The sequence below is a fragment of the Dermacentor albipictus genome, chromosome 4 (genome assembly GCF_038994185.2).
Source record: "Dermacentor albipictus isolate Rhodes 1998 colony chromosome 4, USDA_Dalb.pri_finalv2, whole genome shotgun sequence".
NCBI classification, from domain to species: domain Eukaryota; kingdom Metazoa; phylum Arthropoda; class Arachnida; order Ixodida; family Ixodidae; genus Dermacentor; species Dermacentor albipictus.
This window is the reverse complement of record NC_091824.1, coordinates 112,477,994-112,496,638: the sequence shown is the minus strand read 5'-3', so window position 1 is coordinate 112,496,638 and position 18,645 is coordinate 112,477,994. Positions and strand designations below refer to the sequence as shown.

The 18,645-nt window shown below is 45.7% G+C and overlaps 1 protein-coding gene and 1 long non-coding RNA gene across 3 annotated transcripts in view; one reads left to right on the top strand and one right to left on the bottom strand.

Annotated features, from left to right (window-relative positions):
• LOC139059699 (uncharacterized) overlaps nucleotides 1–17,744 on the top strand; it is a 33,911-nt gene extending 16,167 nt beyond the window's left edge. The window contains exons 1-4 of one of the 2 annotated variants that reach the window (XR_011514312.1): nucleotides 10,095–10,136; nucleotides 11,040–11,142; nucleotides 12,760–12,797; nucleotides 17,383–17,522. Coding sequence is in view for 1 of the 2 variants with exons in the window: in XM_070538131.1 (XP_070394232.1) it covers nucleotides 17,383–17,669 (287 nt within the window). In the remaining variant the exon portion in view is untranslated. Of the gene's footprint in view, nucleotides 1–10,094; nucleotides 10,137–11,039; nucleotides 11,143–12,759; nucleotides 12,798–17,382 lie in introns of those variants that run through there. The other variant, XM_070538131.1, reaches the window with a different exon arrangement.
• LOC139059698 (uncharacterized) lies at nucleotides 2,438–5,255 on the bottom strand. Its single transcript, XR_011514311.1, has 3 exons — nucleotides 5,142–5,255; nucleotides 4,136–4,238; nucleotides 2,438–2,518 (listed from the first exon to the last, which is right to left on the bottom strand). It is a non-coding gene; the product is annotated as an uncharacterized lncRNA (long non-coding RNA).
• Nucleotides 17,745–18,645: the final 901 nt, after the last annotated feature.

Below are 18,645 nucleotides of genomic sequence, written 5' to 3'. Positions count from 1 at the left end.
TGGCACTGTGAGTTTGGATAAACGCTAACAACATCCACGCGATTTCTGTTCTGAAGAACGCATAGGTTGTTTGAAAATCTTGGTCCTAGTTAGCTGGTGCACCCTGTATATACCGTGGCTAAAGTCGACTGTAAGTGTAAGTGTAAGATAAACAGGGTAATATCATCAGCAATTTCGAAGATATGGTAAATCAAAGGAAGACCTTCATATCTACATGTACAGTACTCAGAGCAATCACGATACTTTCATTCGAAGAAGTAATGAAGAGGTTACAAAGGCTCCTTCTATATCTAGCGATGAAGTTAGAAGTGCCTTGCACGATATAAAACGGCGAGAAGTGAGGGAACATGGAATAACAGTGGATATCACTATCGTGGTGTTGGCACGGCAAACCCCCTAATTTAATTTTATTTTAGTACGAGGCGCGCTGTAGTGGAAAGGACTCCGGATTAATTTTGAATTTGCACGTGCACCTCACTCAATCTAAGTAGACAAGCGTTGTTGCTCTTCGCTACCATCGAAATGCGTCCGCCTCGCTCGGGATCGAACGCGCCACCTCGAGCAGCGGAAAGTCGTAGCCACTCAGCTACCACGACTGGTACGTTGGGCTTTGTGTGGAGTGAAGCCGACATATCGACTTTTCATGGGATCGTAGTTCCTTCAACTCATTAAGCATCTCAAGCCATTCTTTGTTTGTTTTGCCCGGTGTGTGCCTTGTGGACAACTGCATCACTAATCTAGTCACACAGCGCGCAGAAAGCTCACTGGAATTGAAGAAAAATTCTATAAAACGAGCGGAAGCCCCGGACGGGGGCGATAGTCGATAGGAATTCTATTACTTCGTGTAGTTACTAATAGAAAAAAGCTAATAGAAAAAAAGAGTTCTCACACAGCACTCCCATCTACTACTCTTTGAACAATGTATTTATTTATACTGCCGTACAGTTTAAAACGAGGCTGCTTTGTTAATTTATTAGTTCAGTGGAGAACCTAAGACCTCATATAATCAAATTGTCTCAAAGAGTGTGGTTTTTTTTTACCTCTGTATGTATAGACATGATCCACACACCTACTTTGTACCACCCTTAACCAGGACCGTTAAAATTTGTTGAAATAAAACTGTACTTCTAATCGATATAACCCCGTTCAAAAGTCGACACAAAGTTTCTTGCACTCTTTGGTTTATACACATTTGGCACTTGTACCACATGACTTCGATAATCATCATCATCATTGTTCATCTGCCACAAATGGTAATTTTTCCTGGTTTAATGAAGCTCAGAAATAAATGTCACCGTATTTTGAAGGGATCTCATTGAAATATTCCGTGCGCTTTTCGATAGACGACAGTTCTCATGTACTCCCACTTATAACAGAGTAATAACATGGCTGCAACTGCAAGTGGAAAGTGCTGCTTTCTGAGGAACAAAAATGTTTCATCATATCGCTTGACAATTTTCTATAATCAAAATGGCATGACTTTTTTTTTTTCTAAATCCTGATACGCTCAATACTATTCCCACGGAAATAGCGGGGGATTGGTGAGAATCCTTACGAATTTCGTGATGACGCAACCAAAAAGCTCGTGGAACACTTACCGCACCATGGTATACAGAAACGTCTCAGTGCGGCATGCCGTGCTAACCATCGCGGCATGAAGCATCGATAACTAACGGGAGGGTTGAAAGGTTGTGGTTTGGGATTAAATGGAACCTATTTCCAATGTGTTTTGCCTCAATGGGTGTATCTTACGTAGTGAACGACTATGAGGATGCATGAACGTAGGCGTCTGTTTCTTTGTTGAACATAGTTGATCTTCGGTGCACATCTTTTCTCAGTTGAATGTATGCTGTGCTATCTCAATTCAAAGATACTCTTTCGCTCACCGCTTCTGTCGATGAAAATGAATAAATCTTTTCTTTAAACATTTATGTTAGCTTTGAAACAAACTATCATTGCTTTAGTAACCTCCACAGGGGCTCAGCTGGAGCTACGGCGTTCTGCTGCTGAACACGATGTGACGGGTTCGAATACCGGCGAGACGGCCGCTTTCCAATGTGATTAGAGCGCAAAAACGTTCGTGTGCTTAGATTTACAGGCACCTTAAGTATGCCCCGCTGGCCACAAATAAAATTCTATTACTACAGCTTTTCACGTGTAGCTGGGTCTGCAGTGCTGGACGTGAAACCACAAGACATCGCGGGCGTGTAGAAAAACAAAGAATCAAACAGCCAAAAGAGACATACTAACAGGCAAGCAAACATACAGACAAAAATATCAAAACAAACAAACAAACAAACGAACCGGTTGTGCTAATAATCTACATATTGGGTCACAGCAAAAAGTTGTCAATTTATCGCCAATTCTGCGTCCTGTCTTCTTAAGCTGTTGTCCCGCCTGCGTCCTCTTTCTTAACCATGTATGCATACGAAACATCAGGTAGTCTAGGAGCCTTCTGCCTTCTGTTTCAAGTCACTTACCGAGGCCATAGATGTACAGTAAGTAGTCCATGGGGCCCCTGAAAAGAAGCAAAGTCAGCGTTAATCTTTCACTACCTACCATCTCTCCACGCGGCATTGTCTGCACACCGGAAAGCTATCTACGATGTCTTTCTTTTATACCCACTGAGAAGTAAAACAATCGACTTAATCCGGGTCAGCTTAAGTGCCAGAGGGGTTGATTTTTAGTTATTTTTGTTTGATAAGCCTTCTTTCTTATTTACTACGAGAACAATGACGTCTTTTAGTTTATGTCCACACTACAAAGAAAGTTGACTGGCCGTAACTATGTGAAGCAAGGATCGTGTGAATTTCCTGCATGTAAAGACAACTGTTGTTTCGCTAAGTATTGCCTCAATACTAGATGAACTGACGACAGAAAGACGAGGACATGAAGGCACAACAAGATGTACACAACAAGCTCAAACTTTCAACTAAGTTCATCCCGGAGACGGAACATACATATGTGTGAAATTTACCAAATAGACTGAAGTCTCCACACATCTTTTTACTTCCTTGCCGATAACTCCTTACACGTGGCCTGCTCAACATACAACAACAGGTCCCACTGAATATCGATATAAACGTATCCTCTCAGAAGTCAAGTTCACTTTGCGATTAAAATAGTTGATGGCATGCTAACACAATTTATCTCACGTTTTTCATATACAATGCCTCAGGGTTTTCTCGGGCTAGCTTGTCCTTGTTTTAACAATGCAGTGTGTGGTCTAGGTAGGGGTTACAGCCCCCTCTTTTGCAGTGGTAATGCAAGTGGTCACCGCAATGGAACCGAGGGCGACAGGTGGCTGCGAGATAAATGTGGGAGCACCGGAAGCAGCTGCACCAGTTTGCCGAGGGAAGGCTCACCGGTTGATCTGTGAGTGTCGTGGTAGTGAGGTGTCGCTTTTAATATTGTTCACATATAAGCAAACTGCTCAATATGTAAAACTACTCAATTGTGCTGTACAAATAAATGCTGTCAGGTTTGCCTTGTCTCCGGAAACCGCGTATATGCAAAGAAGAACTGCTGCAGGTTATACACGTGTCTGCCGTAATGGGTGTCGTCAAAATATTGCATGCGCTAAGTAAATCATGTTTCACTTCTAATATGCGTTATTAATGGTAGCTATGCACTGTGCTATACGCCCCGGGACTGTTGTGACGGGTAGGCTTTTTTGGTGAAGGCATGTGTAGAAGGCACTTAAAGCCATGTCTTAAAGCCTCTGTGGCGTCGCGTGGCAGGGCTAGTTGTAAACCAAAAGGAAGGTTGAGCCTACTGGATGATTTTTGCTGTCCGTGATATGCACACTCTTCGTCAAAAGTGTACGGGCTATGTTGCCTGAGACCACTATGCTGGCTGCAGGCTGTTCAAGAGTGTTGCTCTGATATGCCACAAGTTCTAACGCTTTGAGGAATGCAAACAATTACAACACTCGCCAACCAAGGGTCTGGATAGTCATGGGAGCTGCAACACAACCGAACGAGATATATCGTAAATACTAGGAGTAGCCCGTACACTTTTCACAAAGGCTGCACGTTATGACGGTTGGGCATATCTGCGTAATTTTCTTTACTGGATTTATACCACGCTACTAGACTTTACAGCCAATGTGTGTCACGATGATCTGCACGCTTACCTTTCAAAAGCGAGGGGACCTTGAAGTGCTTAGCGCTGGGCGTTAACTCACTCTCCCGGCCTCACCGCTCTTGACTGCCCTCTAGGAGTCAGGTGACCCTTCCCTGCACACACGGACGGTAACACGGCTGGAGATAAAATTGTACATGAGCCGCGCGAACGCATTCGAGGTGTAAAGCCCGAGCGGCACTGTTTCAAGGCTGTGTCGTCGTCCTGAAAGCCGCCCTTATAAGGTGTCCCATAGACTTCTTGCGGAGTACTCCGCCGTTGCAAGGAACACATTGACAGGAAGGAGCGAAAAGCCCCTCGATGCTAACAAAGAGCGCCTGAGCAGCATACGCAACGATCTAGAAATGGTCAACGACTCGCACCCTCTTGAGAACAGGCGCGAGTTTCAACGGCTGCAGGATATAGCCGCCGCTCTCACGGAGACTACAAGGTGAGAAAGTGAAAGGTAATTTCCCTACGCATAGTTGTACCACTGCACCAGAATCAACATATTTATGCAACAAAGTGAAGGAAAAAATATGCATATATACCGTTCGTTTACCAATGACAGCAATCGTTGCCGTCGCAATTCATGTGTCGTTACAATGAGCGACAATAAGAGGGTCCGAGTTCCTTGTTTCTTTGTTAGCCCTAACCACACGAACTAACGGGAAATGAGGTCAAATAAAGCAGGGAACATTATTGTTACGTTTAATTGAAATGTACTTATAGTAAGGAAAAGAGAAACGAAATTGACGAAACAAACTCGCTGCAGGTCGAAGCCCAGCCCACATCTTTCCGCAAAACTCGTGCAGTGCTCTATCAATGAAGCTACTACGGGGGCCACCCTCAGGAGATCGCGTACTGCCCTGTAGGTGAAAGCAAAGTGAGCGGCCTCGACCAATAGTGACTTTGGAGCTGACTTGGAGAAAACAAGATGCCAGAACGGTAAGGGGAGAGAGGCCAAGCATCGAGACATTAAAGCAGCCGAGAATTCCGTGGCAGGCACGCAGGCTTACCGAGTTCTTGTTCTTGCATCCAAACGCTGGCTCATACCCACTGCAGGGATTGCCCAAGAAGCTGGTATATGCACGTCTTTGTTTATTAGGGTTATAACAAAAATTAAATTTGCTTCCTGGGGTGCTACACTGCTACCCGCGTTTATACCCAATAGACACGTGTAAAACTTGCGGACGGAGAGCAACACTGCGACACATGCTCTGGGAATGTGCCGGCAACAAAGGTAATCAAACCAGCTCCGTTCGCGACGAGTCCATAATCGCGTCCGTTGCCAGAGTACGGGAAGGCTCGAGCTCGCTTCTTCCCGACGCCACCCCGTATGCAGGAGCCACCGGGGACCTTCTCCGTCGGTGCCGCCGCCGCTGGGAGGCGGCTCTCAAAAGTTCCGAGCTGGCAGACCAGCTCTGGGCTGCCCGGCAAGCCGAAGATGCCGCCCGAGTCCAAGGACTTTGAGCCGCCACCTGAGGCCACCACAACAAAAACTGCCGGACTAGCCTTTAATAAGGTTTCTTCTTCCTGGGGTGTTGACATTGTCGTCGTCTTAGTCTACAGAGCCCACAGCCTGTAACTACACAATAGAAGGCTAATCTAGAAAAGGCTAATTAACCTGACCGCTAATGGTTTGCTCTCTCTTTCTTTAAGGATGAGAAAAACGCAAGATGTGGGAACTGAAAATGTTGACCTCAGACCCGTAGGCGGATCTGATTAATAGAAATAATAGATAAACTGAAACTAATTTTTGACCAAGAGATATTTACGGTCTGATTCACGGGAAGCTAATCAGGAATTATCTGGTTGCTTCACTAATCATTATAAACACGCGTATACAAAGTTTGGCTGTAGGTTCGCCTTATATGGATGCATAAGTGCGGTACGCAGTAACATGTGTTTACCTCGACCAAGATGAACATGCCCTTGTAACTACAGTATGAGCAGTTCTCAAGAGTCAAAAGAAAATACGGCGAAATGCCAGCTCAATAAAAGAGCGTACGCGGTGGAACTATCGCCCTATCATTTGCCAGGAGGGTTCTTAAAGGTGTGTCATATTTGAGCCCGAACAATTGTTATTAATTTGTACCAAGTCGATTTGAATAAAGTTTGCTTCTACTGATGCCTACTATAGAGGACTCGCCCAGAGTCGGAAGGAAATAAAAATAAAGGACAGCTTTGACTGCAAAGAACAAGGAACATTTGGGCAACAATCGAAAAAACAAAAAATAACATATTGTACAAAGAAGTTAGCAAGAAAATTGCCGTGAAGCGAGAAGACATTTTTTCAATGGTGGAGCAAGATTTCGTTCTTTGTGAGGTGATTAGAAAGTGAGCAAGCATCTTTATAAGATGGTGAAAGAAGAGTCTGGACTTTAAAAAATACAATTCAAGCTGTCATAATGCTAACTGTAGTATGTTCTTCTTTTCTCCTCCTTAAAGTGAAGGTATCACTGCCGCCATGTTGAGTGTAGTTCAGATTCTCCTACCAGGCTACGCCACTCGGTCGCGTTTTGAAAAAGGGGGAAAAATCTGCTCTTAGCCGTTGTAGCATGCTCCGGTCTGACCCTGTTGCGACGCTGGCACAGGTGATCTGCTGTAAGTTTCGGAGCAAGGCCCCGCACACTTCCGCTTGACGCATCGTTCTTAGACTCTCTTGCGGCCATAGCCATAACACAATGTGTAAAACATGTTTACGTACCATGTCGTACTGCACCACTACAATTAGTAGCTTCTAAGTGACGTGCGTACCAAATGAAAGCGAATAAATTACAGCGTGTAATTAGGCTGTATATACAAGGATAGCCGAGAACGCAAATGCGTGCTACTCACAGTACAGGTCACACTACGACGGCAGTTATCTCAGGAGCTTTGTACCATTTTTCTAAACGGTGATTCTAAACTTTGATCAACATTTGACAGGAAGGAAGTACGATTATTCAGCTTATTCACTGCTCATGGCAGTTAATATAACATCCACAGGCGACCAGTTCTACGAGGGATGTTCACATCGAAGAAGTCAACTGAAGCAGTTCAACAAGCAGTTTCGAAAGAGCACCAGTTTCTTGGTACTGAGGCGCTATGCCAAGGTCTAACATTGCTGCAATGGACCGATCAATCAATTCCCGTTAAGAACTTTCAGAATATTTAGTCTAAAACTATGCTCTTAAGCCTTAAGCCTTAAGATCTATGTCAATCGTGTAGCCTCCGATGGGTGCAGTAGGAATGTTAAACCGACCGGCATTTCAGGGTGTGAAAACTCAGTACATGGTGTGAGGCGCGAGTGCCACTCCAGGTAGGGCCAGGACACTTCTATCTATCTATCTATCTATCTATCTATCTATCTATCTATCTATCTATCTATCTATCTATCTATCTATCTATCTATCTATCTATCTATCCATCCATCCATCCATCCATCCATCCATCCATCCATCCATCCATCCATCCATCCATCCATCCATCCATCCATCCATCCATCCATCCATCCATCCATCCATCCATCCATCCATCCATCCATCCATCCATCCATCCATCCATCCATCCATCCATCCATCCATCCATCCATCCATCCATCCATCCATCCATCCATCCATCCATCCATCCATCCATCCATCCATCCATCCATCCATCCATCCATCCATCCATCCATCCATCCATCCATCCATCCATCCATCCATCCATCCGTCCATCCGTCCGTCCGTCCGTCCGTCCGTCCGTCCGTCCGTCCGTCCGTCCGTCCGTCCGTCCGTCCGTCCGTCCGTCCGTCCGTCCGTCCGTCCGTCCGTCCGTCCGTCCGTCCGTCCGTCCGTCCGTCCGTCCGTCCGTCCGTCCGTCCGTCCGTCCGTCCGTCCGTCCGTCCGTCCGTCCGTCCGTCCGTCCGTCCGTCCGTCCGTCCGTCCGTCCGTCCGTCCGTCCGTCCGTCCGTCCGTCCGTCCGTCCGTCCGTCCGTCCGTCCGTCCGTCCGTCCGTCCGTCCGTCCGTCCGTCCGTCCGTCCGTCCGTCCGTCCGTCCGTCCGTCCGTCCGTCCGTCCGTCCGTCCGTCCGTCCGTCCGTCCGTCCGTCCGTCCATCCATCCATCCATCCATCCATCCATCCATCCATCCATCCATCCATCCATCCATCCATCCATCCATCCATCCATCCATCCATCCATCCATCCATCCATCCATCCATCCATCCATCCGAGAACTGCATGCGTTCGGTTAACGCGCAGGAAGCGGCGTGAATCTGCTACACGCTGTAATTTATTCGCTTTCATTTGGTACGCACGTCACTTAGAAGCTACTAATTGTAGTGGTGCAGTACGACATGGTACGTAAACATGTTTTACACATTGTGTTATGGCTATGGCCGCAAGAGAGTCTAAGAACGATGCGTCAAGCGGAAGTGTGCGGGGCCTTGCTCCGAAACTTACAGCAGATCACCTGTGCCAGCGTCGCAACAGGGTCAGACCGGAGCATGCTACAACGGCTAAGAGCAGATTTTTCCCCCTTTTTCAAAACGCGACCGAGTGGCGTAGCCTGGTAGGAGAATCTGAACTACACTCAACATGGCGGCAGTGATACCTTCACTTTAAGGAGGAGAAAAGAAGAACATACTACAGTTAGCATTATGACAGCTTGAATTGTATTTTTTAAAGTCCAGACTCTTCTTTCACCATCTTATAAAGATGCTTGCTCACTTTCTAATCACCTCACAAAGAACGAAATCTTGCTCCACCATTGAAAAAATGTCTTCTCGCTTCACGGCAATTTTCTTGCTAACTTCTTTGTACAATATGTTATTTTTTGTTTTTTCGATTGTTGCCCAAATGTTCCTTGTTCTTTGCAGTCAAAGCTGTCCTTTATTTTTATTTCCTTCCGACTCTGGGCGAGTCCTCTATAGTAGGCATCAGTAGAAGCAAACTTTATTCAAATCGACTTGGTACAAATTAATAACAATTGTTCGGGCTCAAATATGACACACCTTTAAGAACCCTCCTGGCAAATGATAGGGCGATAGTTCCACCGCGTACGCTCTTTTATTGAGCTGGCATTTCGCCGTATTTTCTTTTGACTCTTGAGAACTGCTCATACTGTAGTTACAAGGGCATGTTCATCTTGGTCGAGGTAAACACATGTTACTGCGTACCGCACTTATGCATCCATATAAGGCGAACCTACAGCCAAACTTTGTATACGCGTGTTTATAATGATTAGTGAAGCAACCAGATAATTCCTGATTAGCTTCCCGTGAATCAGACCGTAAATATCTCTTGGTCAAAAATTAGTTTCAGTTTATCTATTATTTCTATTAATCAGATCCGCCTACGGGTCTGAGGTCAACATTTTCAGTTCCCACATCTTGCGTTTTTCTCATCCTTAAAGAAAGAGAGAGCAAACCATTAGCGGTCAGGTTAATTAGCCTTTTCTAGATTAGCCTTCTATTGTGTAGTTACAGGCTGTGGGCTCTGTAGACTAAGACGACGACAATGTCAACACCCCAGGAAGAAGAAACCTTATTAAAGGCTAGTCCGGCAGTTTTTGTTGTGGTGGCCTCAGGTGGCGGCTCAAAGTCCTTGGACTCGGGCGGCATCTTCGGCTTGCCGGGCAGCCCAGAGCTGGTCTGCCAGCTCGGAACTTTTGAGAGCCGCCTCCCAGCGGCGGCGGCACCGACGGAGAAGGTCCCCGGTGGCTCCTGCATACGGGGTGGCGTCGGGAAGAAGCGAGCTCGAGCCTTCCCGTACTCTGGCAACGGACGCGATTATGGACTCGTCGCGAACGGAGCTGGTTTGATTACCTTTGTTGCCGGCACATTCCCAGAGCATGTGTCGCAGTGTTGCTCTCCGTCCGCAAGTTTTACACGTGTCTATTGGGTATAAACGCGGGTAGCAGTGTAGCACCCCAGGAAGCAAATTTAATTTTTGTTATAACCCTAATAAACAAAGACGTGCATATACCAGCTTCTTGGGCAATCCCTGCAGTGGGTATGAGCCAGCGTTTGGATGCAAGAACAAGAACTCGGTAAGCCTGCGTGCCTGCCACGGAATTCTCGGCTGCTTTAATGTCTCGATGCTTGGCCTCTCTCCCCTTACCGTTCTGGCATCTTGTTTTCTCCAAGTCAGCTCCAAAGTCACTATTGGTCGAGGCCGCTCACTTTGCTTTCACCTACAGGGCAGTACGCGATCTCCTGAGGGTGGCCCCCGTAGTAGCTTCATTGATAGAGCACTGCACGAGTTTTGCGGAAAGATGTGGGCTGGGCTTCGACCTGCAGCGAGTTTGTTTCGTCAATTTCGTTTCTCTTTTCCTTACTATAAGTACATTTCAATTAAACGTAACAATAATGTTCCCTGCTTTATTTGACCTCATTTCCCGTTAGTTCGTGTGGTTAGGGCTAACAAAGAAACAAGGAACTCGGACCCTCTTATTGTCGCTCATTGTAACGACACATGAATTGCGACGGCAACGATTGCTGTCATTGGTAAACGAACGGTATATATGCATATTTTTTCCTTCACTTTGTTGCATAAATATGTTGATTCTGGTGCAGTGGTACAACTATGCGTAGGGAAATTACCTTTCACTTTCTCACCTTGTAGTCTCCGTGAGAGCGGCGGCTATATCCTGCAGCCGTTGAAACTCGCGCCTGTTCTCAAGAGGGTGCGAGTCGTTGACCATTTCTAGATCGTTGCGTATGCTGCTCAGGCGCTCTTTGTTAGCATCGAGGGGCTTTTCGCTCCTTCCTGTCAATGTGTTCCTTGCAACGGCGGAGTACTCCGCAAGAAGTCTATGGGACACCTTATAAGGGCGGCTTTCAGGACGACGACACAGCCTTGAAACAGTGCCGCTCGGGCTTTACACCTCGAATGCGTTCGCGCGGCTCATGTACAATTTTATCTCCAGCCGTGTTACCGTCCGTGTGTGCAGGGAAGGGTCACCTGACTCCTAGAGGGCAGTCAAGAGCGGTGAGGCCGGGAGAGTGAGTTAACGCCCAGCGCTAAGCACTTCAAGGTCCCCTCGCTTTTGAAAGGTAAGCGTGCAGATCATCGTGACACACATTGGCTGTAAAGTCTAGTAGCGTGGTATAAATCCAGTAAAGAAAATTACGCAGATATGCCCAACCGTCATAACGTGCAGCCTTTGTGAAAAGTGTACGGGCTACTCCTAGTATTTACGATATATCTCGTTCGGTTGTGTTGCAGCTCCCATGACTATCCAGACCCTTGGTTGGCGAGTGTTGTAATTGTTTGCATTCCTCAAAGCGTTAGAACTTGTGGCATATCAGAGCAACACTCTTGAACAGCCTGCAGCCAGCATAGTGGTCTCAGGCAACATAGCCCGTACACTTTTGACGAAGAGTGTGCATATCACGGACAGCAAAAATCATCCAGTAGGCTCAACCTTCCTTTTGGTTTACAACTAGCCCTGCCACGCGACGCCACAGAGGCTTTAAGACATGGCTTTAAGTGCCTTCTACACATGCCTTCACCAAAAAAGCCTACCCGTCACAACAGTCCCGGGGCGTATAGCACAGTGCATAGCTACCATTAATAACGCATATTAGAAGTGAAACATGATTTACTTAGCGCATGCAATATTTTGACGACACCCATTACGGCAGACACGTGTATAACCTGCAGCAGTTCTTCTTTGCATATACGCGGTTTCCGGAGACAAGGCAAACCTGACAGCATTTATTTGTACAGCACAATTGAGTAGTTTTACATATTGAGCAGTTTGCTTATATGTGAACAATATTAAAAGCGACACCTCACTACCACGACACTCACAGATCAACCGGTGAGCCTTCCCTCGGCAAACTGGTGCAGCTGCTTCCGGTGCTCCCACATTTATCTCGCAGCCACCTGTCGCCCTCGGTTCCATTGCGGTGACCACTTGCATTACCACTGCAAAAGAGGGGGCTGTAACCCCTACCTAGACCACACACTGCATTGTTAAAACAAGGACAAGCTAGCCCGAGAAAACCCTGAGGCATTGTATATGAAAAACGTGAGATAAATTGTGTTAGCATGCCATCAACTATTTTAATCGCAAAGTGAACTTGACTTCTGAGAGGATACGTTTATATCGATATTCAGTGGGACCTGTTGTTGTATGTTGAGCAGGCCACGTGTAAGGAGTTATCGGCAAGGAAGTAAAAAGATGTGTGGAGACTTCAGTCTATTTGGTAAATTTCACACATATGTATGTTCCGTCTCCGGGATGAACTTAGTTGAAAGTTTGAGCTTGTTGTGTACATCTTGTTGTGCCTTCATGTCCTCGTCTTTCTGTCGTCAGTTCATCTAGTATTGAGGCAATACTTAGCGAAACAACAGTTGTCTTTACATGCAGGAAATTCACACGATCCTTGCTTCACATAGTTACGGCCAGTCAACTTTCTTTGTAGTGTGGACATAAACTAAAAGACGTCATTGTTCTCGTAGTAAATAAGAAAGAAGGCTTATCAAACAAAAATAACTAAAAATCAACCCCTCTGGCACTTAAGCTGACCCGGATTAAGTCGATTGTTTTACTTCTCAGTGGGTATAAAAGAAAGACATCGTAGATAGCTTTCCGGTGTGCAGACAATGCCGCGTGGAGAGATGGTAGGTAGTGAAAGATTAACGCTGACTTTGCTTCTTTTCAGGGGCCCCATGGACTACTTACTGTACATCTATGGCCTCGGTAAGTGACTTGAAACAGAAGGCAGAAGGCTCCTAGACTACCTGATGTTTCGTATGCATACATGGTTAAGAAAGAGGACGCAGGCGGGACAACAGCTTAAGAAGACAGGACGCAGAATTGGCGATAAATTGACAACTTTTTGCTGTGACCCAATATGTAGATTATTAGCACAACCGGTTCGTTTGTTTGTTTGTTTGTTTTGATATTTTTGTCTGTATGTTTGCTTGCCTGTTAGTATGTCTCTTTTGGCTGTTTGATTCTTTGTTTTTCTACACGCCCGCGATGTCTTGTGGTTTCACGTCCAGCACTGCAGACCCAGCTACACGTGAAAAGCTGTAGTAATAGAATTTTATTTGTGGCCAGCGGGGCATACTTAAGGTGCCTGTAAATCTAAGCACACGAACGTTTTTGCGCTCTAATCACATTGGAAAGCGGCCGTCTCGCCGGTATTCGAACCCGTCACATCGTGTTCAGCAGCAGAACGCCGTAGCTCCAGCTGAGCCCCTGTGGAGGTTACTAAAGCAATGATAGTTTGTTTCAAAGCTAACATAAATGTTTAAAGAAAAGATTTATTCATTTTCATCGACAGAAGCGGTGAGCGAAAGAGTATCTTTGAATTGAGATAGCACAGCATACATTCAACTGAGAAAAGATGTGCACCGAAGATCAACTATGTTCAACAAAGAAACAGACGCCTACGTTCATGCATCCTCATAGTCGTTCACTACGTAAGATACACCCATTGAGGCAAAACACATTGGAAATAGGTTCCATTTAATCCCAAACCACAACCTTTCAACCCTCCCGTTAGTTATCGATGCTTCATGCCGCGATGGTTAGCACGGCATGCCGCACTGAGACGTTTCTGTATACCATGGTGCGGTAAGTGTTCCACGAGCTTTTTGGTTGCGTCATCACGAAATTCGTAAGGATTCTCACCAATCCCCCGCTATTTCCGTGGGAATAGTATTGAGCGTATCAGGATTTAGAAAAAAAAAAAGTCATGCCATTTTGATTATAGAAAATTGTCAAGCGATATGATGAAACATTTTTGTTCCTCAGAAAGCAGCACTTTCCACTTGCAGTTGCAGCCATGTTATTACTCTGTTATAAGTGGGAGTACATGAGAACTGTCGTCTATCGAAAAGCGCACGGAATATTTCAATGAGATCCCTTCAAAATACGGTGACATTTATTTCTGAGCTTCATTAAACCAGGAAAAATTACCATTTGTGGCAGATGAACAATGATGATGATGATTATCGAAGTCATGTGGTACAAGTGCCAAATGTGTATAAACCAAAGAGTGCAAGAAACTTTGTGTCGACTTTTGAACGGGGTTATATCGATTAGAAGTACAGTTTTATTTCAACAAATTTTAACGGTCCTGGTTAAGGGTGGTACAAAGTAGGTGTGTGGATCATGTCTATACATACAGAGGTAAAAAAAAACCACACTCTTTGAGACAATTTGATTATATGAGGTCTTAGGTTCTCCACTGAACTAATAAATTAACAAAGCAGCCTCGTTTTAAACTGTACGGCAGTATAAATAAATACATTGTTCAAAGAGTAGTAGATGGGAGTGCTGTGTGAGAACTCTTTTTTTCTATTAGCTTTTTTCTATTAGTAACTACACGAAGTAATAGAATTCCTATCGACTATCGCCCCCGTCCGGGGCTTCCGCTCGTTTTATAGAATTTTTCTTCAATTCCAGTGAGCTTTCTGCGCGCTGTGTGACTAGATTAGTGATGCAGTTGTCCACAAGGCACACACCGGGCAAAACAAACAAAGAATGGCTTGAGATGCTTAATGAGTTGAAGGAACTACGATCCCATGAAAAGTCGATATGTCGGCTTCACTCCACACAAAGCCCAACGTACCAGTCGTGGTAGCTGAGTGGCTACGACTTTCCGCTGCTCGAGGTGGCGCGTTCGATCCCGAGCGAGGCGGACGCATTTCGATGGTAGCGAAGAGCAACAACGCTTGTCTACTTAGATTGAGTGAGGTGCACGTGCAAATTCAAAATTAATCCGGAGTCCTTTCCACTACAGCGCGCCTCGTACTAAAATAAAATTAAATTAGGGGGTTTGCCGTGCCAACACCACGATCCGACTATGAGACACGCTGTAGTGGGGGACTCTGCATTAACTTTGGCCACATGGGGTTCTCTAACGGGCTCCCGAATCTAGGTAGACGGGTTTATTTTTTTTTATTTTTTAGTTTCGTCCCCATCGAAATGTGGCCGTCGTGGTCGGGATTTGATCCCGCGACCTTTAATAGCGCAACACCAAAGCCACTAAGCAACCACGGTGGTTTTGCCTCATAATCAGATCGTGGTTTTGGGCACGTAAAACTCCGTAATTTATTATTATTTTTTTGAAGCCAGCGTATCATTTGTTGATGTTCTACGTTTGATACCTCAAAATTTTAATTTAGGCGCGAGGAACCTAACACAAGTCCCATAATCGCGGGTTTGAAGAGACACTAAACAGGATCATCAAACTTATATTTAGAACCGGTGAAGTGTCTTTTCAAAATTTCATCTATTTTACCGGTATAAGTTTGTTAATACAGGAGAAAACTTATAACAAACTGTTTTTCTTTGAATGGAGTGCCGCCTCACTAAGGTACCTCATTGTGACGTTAAAGATTACGGAGTATTTTCTCATATTCAGGTCACGCTTACGTATCAAAAGCTATCAAAACTTGCGAGATTCAGCCCTTGGCTCCTTTTGAATGCAATGTTGTCCTTCTCTACTTCCAAGCGATCAAGTATAATTCGTTTCATACATTTCGAGCAATGCTATGGAACCTAGCAAGACGTCTCGCAGTAGTTGCGTTTGCTCCAAGAAACAGTTCATTTCTTTACCAGCAATTACATAAAATTGCTGTTTATTTAGGCTCAGTAATAGATAAAAAAAGTTTAATCATTAGGAATTAATTATCTATGTTACATGGCTGTTAATACGGTGTTTTCAGTCATTTTGCTATTCGATGTTTTTCCTTTTCGGGTTTTTCATCGTTTTCCTTTTTCGTCGTGGCAACCTTATGATCAGGCTCAAGCGAACACGTACGCGCGCCAAAATATTTGGCCGTGAAGCGCGCGGAGTAATATATTTTGATTACCGGACTTCTTGTGTAGCTTCCACAGCGTTTAATGCTAGGTATGAAGCGCGTTATGGACCGGAGTGGATGCTGTCAAAATTCATGACATCACGAAGAGCTTGGGGACATTCAGGCCAGCGTCACAGCCCGTACTTTATTTTTTTAGCCTTTTCTGGCTTACCAAGTACCCTGTTACTATAGGATTGGCCATTCTGCTGTTGCAGAAGCGTGGCCTTTTAATTATGCAGCTTAACATCGTATTTCTGTTCACTGTCTTCCGTCACTGTGTTATGTGCATGTAGCGCGGCGTGTTGTCTCATGTGCAGTCTGTGTCCGCGCCCTTGTGTCTGCGCTACAGCAAATTAGAAGGCGACCTGCCAACGAGCCCATAGGACTATCCACCTCACTTGAATTGACGAACTGTGTAGCTAGCTGGCGCGACCAGACATTTGGGTATAATTATGAATTATGCGTGGGTAGAGAGGGGAGGGGAAATACAGAATGCAGGCTTTTGTACATTATTAAGTCGCCCTACATAAGATGGCTGACCTCCCACTCAGGGCATCATTTGTCAGGAGGTATAGGCTTGCAGACAGCAAGGATATATAGTAAGCACGATACAGTTCCTCGCAATACTGCATAGGGAGAAATCTGGCGCCACCTTTTCTGTGCGCGTTTCCTGACGGGCGTTGGGCCGACTTCGGGATGTCGGGATATGGGCGTTGGACGCTTTGTGTCTCGAAGGCGGCTTAACGAAAAAATATCATCATGGCTCCACACAGATAAAGCATTCTTAAAATAAGATCTTCATAGAATGCTTTCAGACACCCGTATGACATCTTTCAGTAAAGTTTACGCACCTTCAGTGCATAAGCAAGCGCTTACGAACAGACGACAAACAGTCGCAAAGAGAGCGCAAATACGCTCCAACTGTACCAGCCCGATGGCACATTTCTTTTTACATTTCATATAAAGGTACATCCAATCACAGGTCCTGATGATTGAATCAAAAGTGTTTTCGTGTAATATTAAAAAAGAAGCCGCTTTTTACGTCTTTGTTTATTAGAGAATGAACCATTGTGACAGACAGAACGGTCCTTGCCAGGCGTGCCTTCAAGGTGAGCTGGCTCTGCGAAAATGATGCCCATCCGTAGCCACTCCATCCCGGCATTCCCATGCATACAACTACGGCACGGCGCCAATTCTTCCTCTAGGTAACATAGTCAGAAACTCTCTGGTGAAGGTGACACTGTGGCAGGGACAGCGGTACGGGCTCATGGCTATACCCTTTATTTCCGCTTCTAGGGCGACGTGCGCCGCTCTGCTTGGGCCGAGCAAAACTTGAAGATGAAGCAAAGATGTGTGGGGACGCGTACTTGCAGAATTTCGCCCATCCCCTGTTGATCTTTCTTTCTTTTTTCTCTATCCTTTCTCTTTCTTTGTTGCCTCGTAAACGTGCGACCGTCCAATGCTTCCAGTCGCAGCTTATGTGGCCGCGTCGGCTGCTGAGGCCTTGGTGCACGCTGCAGGCTTCGGTAAGGCCGGGATCAGAGGCAGCTCTCCGGCGGCGTGGTGGCAGGCCCGTTGGCGTGGGCCCGGTGTGACGAACGACTTCTTCGCGAAGTTACAGAGCTGGGGCGCTTTGGGATTTCCCAGCCACTACAACATTTACTTCGGCCTCATCGGGTTCTTGTGGGTCATGCTCATCGCCGACAGCGACGACGACTCGGATGAAATGCTACCACCTGAAAGGTTTCGACGGTGATGAGTTGAACTGAAGTAACGTTGCGCACACAGTTAGAAGGTGCCAGCCACAAAATTAAATAAAGAGAACAGACAATTGTCCTACTTCGGGAAATGCCGATTTTTCACGCTGTTTAGGCGCATTCGAAATGATAAACGCGGCGCCGAACGCTGTACGCCCAGTCTCGTAGTTATGTTCATTCGTGGCTGAGCCAGTTGCTGGGCACTTAAGTAAGAACGAGCTTTTCACTCCTTCTTTATTTAATTTTATTTCGCAGCATGAAAGAGGGAATGAAAGTTTGCAGCTAGGGCTACGACTCGTCCACCAGCGCGTGCTCAGTACGAGTCAAAACCAAGTCTGCACTCGGAGAAGGATGGGGATGCCTCTAGACTTCTATGGTCTGCTTGTCAACTGCACAGAATTAAAATGCCTAGAGCAGACTTGTACGTAACGAATTACATGTACTCGTAATCTGTTACATTTGTAGTTTTCTAATCTAATGATTACTTTTTTACTCTTAATGGTGACTGTAATCCAACTACTTTGTTTCAATCACCAATTACACGTAATTAGTTACTTTGTTGACGAGGCAAGCTGAAACAGGGGACACAGCTTTGGGGAACCTGAATTAGGTGGGAACTATAGTAAGGCATCTGAGATCGTGCCATGCAGCAGCCTCGGCGACGGGGATGTTCAGAGGAGCACACCCGAGAGAGCTCAGCGTTTGTTCCCTGGCGTTAACGCTCAACCAGATCCTGGCCGATGAATGGAAACGGTGCCGGGATGTATCGACAACGGCGGCCACTCAGGACGTTAATACAAATAAATCACTCATCCGGACAGCTTATTTTACAGCTTTTTATTCGCCCAACCAGGCTCGTCTTCTTCAAATCCCGCCAGCAATGAAGCGCTGTGCTTCGCAGGGGAGCCAGATGCTGAGTAACGATGATATTGTCGCGAGTACATTACGACACGGCCCAACCCTCCAGTGCGCACA